The 5,005-nt window shown below is 48.8% G+C and overlaps 1 protein-coding gene across 4 annotated transcripts in view; it reads left to right on the top strand.

The window, feature by feature from the left end:
* Window positions 1-4,220, top strand: part of LOC119103608 (transient receptor potential cation channel subfamily A member 1 homolog) — a 44,530-nt gene extending 40,310 nt beyond the window's left edge. For all 4 annotated transcript variants that reach the window (XM_037227203.1, XM_037227200.1, XM_037227201.1 and 1 more), the window contains 4 exons: window positions 810-1,010; window positions 2,807-2,980; window positions 3,278-3,523; window positions 3,975-4,220. In XM_037227203.1, the coding sequence (XP_037083098.1) occupies window positions 810-1,010; window positions 2,807-2,980; window positions 3,278-3,523; window positions 3,975-4,142 (789 nt within the window). In that variant the 3' untranslated portion in view covers window positions 4,143-4,220. The remainder of the gene's footprint in view (window positions 1-809; window positions 1,011-2,806; window positions 2,981-3,277; window positions 3,524-3,974) is intronic.
* The last annotated feature ends 785 nt before the right edge of the window (window positions 4,221-5,005 follow it).

The raw sequence follows: 5,005 nt of genomic DNA, 5'->3' as shown, positions 1-5,005 counted from the left end.
GGTCAGAGCGTTCGGCGCCGACGAGGGTCAGGAGCAGGTTCGAGGCGGTTGCCGCAGATGAGGGGCAGCAGCTGGGTCAGAGCGGTCGGAGCCGACGACGGGCAGGAGCTGTACTCTGGTAGAGAAAGTTAAAAATAATGATCTTCATTCCCTGATTAGGCCGTTGTCACCATTAAGACCATGTCCGATGGCTTGAATTTTGTCTGTCTAAAATGCTGCGATAAAATGGTTTCCTGAAAAATTAATGGTCGAAACACAGGCGCTTCATAAATTTTGGGGTACTTAAGCCATGGATTCAACTTTGAAATTTTGACCGGCCTGGGCCCGAACCTCAATTTCATCATGTGAACTGGTGAGGCCTTTACCTCGCCAGACAGCGTAAACGCCCACCCGATCGTTGAATTTACCTCCCGAGTATAAATATTGCTGACACCCAAACATATTTTCATGAAACTGGATAACCTGTGTGCCGAATAGCGTACAACGAGTGGAGAAGGTAAATTGGCGCACGAGGGGAAAGCGACCTTGTTTATATGACACTTAAAGCCTTTACTTCTCTCCAAAAAGTGTCTTTCATTAAGAGCGGACGGCTTCCATCCCTTCCCACTCTTCAGGTCGCCGCGCTTGCGTCTGCAGTAAAGGTTCCCCCGAAATAAAGTTTCTTGAGCTTAATCCCCACTTTTTGAAATGTTTCTTGAGTATCTCACAGCCTGCTCCTGATACTCGTTTTTGACTCTGTGCGTCTGTGCGTGTGCACTGCATGCAATAACCTGGCACGCGCCCATGATTCTGTGTGATCTCGGCTGCAGGTTTGGCAGTGGAAGGTCGGAGCTGTTGCGGTGTTCCTCGCCTGGATGAACTTGCTGCTCTTCATCCGCAAGTTCCCCGTGTTTGGCATCTACGTCGTCATGTTCACCGACGTTCTCTCGACGTTCACCAAGTTCTTCCTCGTCTTCTTCTTATTCATCACGGCATTTGCCATAACCTTCTTCGTTCTTTTGCAGAATCAGGTGAGAAGTTGCTTAGGTGCATTGCCCAAGCTTGTCGCACTTTTGTGACGTTTGCTCTCACATCGCATACTCTAGTGAAATGTCTGAGGGGAAACACCAGTGCCGCTGTCTTCATGCGCCGACTGTATGTTGCCGGTGATATCAAGAGCTACGGAATTAGTGTGGGCGGTCAGTAAGTCGAATGGAACAAATCCAAGGGGAAAAAATCGAACAAGAAAAATTCGGTATGTCGGTGGGGATAAAATTTTGATTAAGCAAACACATTCGAAAAACAAACAGCTAATGGGAACAAGGACAACAATCACATTGGAAAGAGTTCAATCGACGAAAATTCGACAGGGATAACAGTCGAATTGAAGACAAAAAGTTAAAAGACGCATGGTCGACAAGCATAAAAGTTGAAAGGGATAGAAACCAAAATAAGGAACAGTCAAAAAAGTCAGCACTGCCAGAAGCCGATAATTTATATTTCTGACAGACCGACATAAATAGAAGCCAATTGAAAATTGTCAAAGGTAATAGGATCATAAGAACGTCGGCCGACTCGCAAACCTTGCTTTGAATGCGCTGCCGCATTTGGTCCTCGGAAAATAATTTTGCGGTCGATAGGTGGACAGTTAAGAAATGTAGCAGTCCTCATTCAGCCTCTTCCCAAACCCATATAAACAACCTGCAACTGTATCCAAAGAGACCATGGTTGTCTTTACAGCAGGCAGCTTCCATGTGCGCTCCTAACTGTTCATCGATTATGACTTCTGTACTTAATTTTTGCAGCAGCACAGTGTTTTGCTACTCTAAAGCGGCCCATCCTTGCCACCACATTGTGAAGCACGAAAAGAGAAGACCGCTTTCCTTTCTGACGAAAGAGGCTGGAGGCAAAGCTGCGTATGCAACTGGAGTTGCATGATGTACTGGGTGGTGGGCTCATGGAGCAAAAAGAGCAAACTATTCTTAGCACGCATTTTGAGCCAAAGCCATCCATGCAAGCCAGTTTCCGGTTTTTTTTTTGAAGCCGAAGCACCCTTTTAACCCGTGGTCATAATCGTCACCTGAGTAGCTGACCTTGGTTTCCGTTTGGGCCCAATATACTTTGTCATGAGAATGTCAATTACAGACGCCTTCATTAGCGCGGCCCATGCCCGTTATGGCCACTCATGCCTCAGGACACTCCTTGGTCCCTGGCGGCATTAACGGCCCTCATGACGAGGGGATCACCTGCATGCGGTCCCAGCCTTATCTCTGTTGCCAGGCGTTAGATCCTGGTGATTCTCCTGTTTTCCCTACCTGCTCACTTGTTGTTATTCCACTTTACTTTTGGTCGCTTGAATTCTTCTCCAATTTGACTTTTAGTATCTGCTGACACCTATCCCTTTGTTCTTTTTCTCAATTTTTTTCGGTTCGAATTTAATTCCTGTCGGCCGTAACTGTTTTGAATTTGTCTCTTTCGATTTTTTGTTCCTGGTTTTTTCCGTGTCGACTTTTATCTCTGTTGATTCCTGTCCGTTTCGACTTTCCTTTGACTTTTTCGAATTCGTCTTCAATCACTGTCGTTTTTTATGACTGTCGACTTTTGACAACTGTGATGAAGTGGGGACTTCGCCAACGTTTTATCGACTTATTGTAAGGAAAGTTACTTATGAACATAGTGAGAAATTAATTTTGAGTGCCTTGTATGAACTTCGTAACACATTGTTGTTAGGTCTCATTAATCTTACGTCATCACCATTGTCCGTGCGATAACGAGCGAGAACCCGACGAGCAGCGGAATGCACCCATACTGCGTTGTTTCCTTCCAGGTGGCATTTTCAACGGTGGGGAAGTCCTTGCTAAAGACTTCTGTGATGATGATTGGAGAGATGGATTATGGGTCTATCTTCGACGGCGAGGAAAGCGTGCACTTTCCTGGTGTCACCTATACCTTATTCGTCGCGTTCTTAATCCTGATGTCCATCATCATCATGAACTTGTTGGTGAGTGAAATAATCGGTGTATATTGTTGATACCAAAAGGTCACATCTTGTCGGAGATCGCTATGAACGCCTTTTGCAAAGTTAATGTTATTTTCATTGGAAAAGTGCCAGGAAATCAACGCATACTGCAGTGACTGGAATATCGTGCGTGCATTGTCTCATAAAGCAGTAGTGACATATCGGATACTTGTGAGTGGACTACATTTCCACCGTCAATGATCTTACTGGGCCAGCACGTGTCGGCGACACCATCATCAGTGATCTGCGACCGCTAGCGACCATACGACTCTCCCCCAGGTGGGTCTAGCCGTGGACGACATCAAGTCTGTGCAGGACCAGGCCTCGTTGAAGCGGCTGGCGATGACGGTGCAGCTGGTGCTGGACGTGGAGTCGATCGTGCCCGACTTTATCCTGCGCAAGCTGACCATGCGCAACATGACGGTGTATCCCAACCAACGTAGAAAAAACTTCATCGCCAAGCTGTGGCGCGGCGACTTCGCCATGAAAGAGGTGGCCGAGAAGCTGATCCAGGACGCGGAAAAGGTGCGTGTTAACCATCAGCCGAACGGTCGTTATTGATTTGTCCTTTGCGGTGACGCTGTCCGCTAACGGAATAGCTGACCTGGGGCGGTGCCGCTCCTGCCATCACGACATTTCTGTGAGGGCTTCCGTTCCTCCGACGTCCTGACAGGCTGGCAGGCCGCGTTTTAGCGATCATTTGATCCATAGCATTTTAGCGATCATAGCATTCGTCCGTTTCTGCTGACTCTCCCTAGCCCATTCCTGTCCGCTGGGGACCATGCGGAGCATAGCTATGTCTGGTGTGTTCCCCGGTGATCCATGGCATGCGCTCCACTAACGCTAAACTCCCGGGCGGACCCGGGTGACGCCTCGCACCCCGTGGCCTGCCCTCTTGCGCCCATGTGACGTATCGTGACGCCGGTGCCCCGCTGGCTGTCGCCTGACGTGGGTCGCCACGCGGGGGTGCCGCCAGGTGGGCGCCGACCAGGCGCAGGAGACGACTATCGCCCAGCTGCGCGGCGTCAAGCAGGAGGTGCGGCTGATGGCGACGCAGCTGCAGACGGTGCGCGCCATGACGGAGGCGCTCATCAGGAAGAGCGGCATCGACTGGGAAGCCGAGGACCAGTACCATTTCGACTGAGCGGGCCCCGCGTCGGCTGGGGCCACACGCCATGCGTGCAGGTGCCCGACGCTGGTGGGAACCGGCTGAGCTGCGTCTCCGACCATTTTACTGCCGCGATGATTAATTGGTAGCTTTGTGAGACTGCGTTGAAAGTGAATATTTTGCATAGCACAAGCCATGTTTGTTCAATCTCTTTTAACTATGGGTTTACCTCAATGTACATGGGGGAATTTTACAACATTGCGCACACGAGGTCCGATTGAAACCATGGGCCGTATGTGCGAAGCCTTTGTTTGCGAAGCATTGTTATTGGATTGTTAATGGGACGTCGATGGGGTGATGTTGGATTGTAACCGCTGCACATGTTACAGAGTTTGGTTCGAACTCCCGCCAGACAACGGTAGATGAGGCACGCAGTAGCCATTGGCTGGCGTTAGTTCGGCCGTTCACCTGTTGCTTTTGCTCGTGGTGATGGTGAAGCGAGACGCCAAATGTTCTTGAACTGAACTTGCCGCAGCCAATGCCCAAGATAAGAACGCTTTTGTCTCACGTTTTGATGGAAATTTAGTTGACAATTATGAAAGGGAATGTTCCGCGTTTCAAGATACTGGGGCAAGCGGCATATCTGATGAAATAAGCTCACCTATAACTATTGGTATATTAGTTATTAATAAGCTCACCCATAACTATTGGTATATTTTAAGCGGAAAAGGCCGCTCTAGATAACACAATTTCTCCATTTGGTAAATGAGCTAGTCAATGCGTCATTGTTTGATTACGCCACGGAACGTTTAATTTCCCGAGAGGTCGCCCGCGGCGGTCCTGGATTTGTGCTGAACCGAATGGCGTTGGGTGTTCGTCTGTACGTACGTGTATAATAC

Source organism: Pollicipes pollicipes, unplaced genomic scaffold (genome assembly GCF_011947565.3).
Source record: "Pollicipes pollicipes isolate AB1234 unplaced genomic scaffold, Ppol_2.1 Scaffold_5724;HRSCAF=6776_pilon_pilon_pilon, whole genome shotgun sequence".
In the NCBI taxonomy this organism is placed as follows: Eukaryota; Metazoa; Arthropoda; class Thecostraca; order Pollicipedomorpha; family Pollicipedidae; genus Pollicipes; species Pollicipes pollicipes.
Note: the sequence above shows the minus strand (reverse complement) of the source record. Positions and strands in the feature narration are given on the sequence as shown.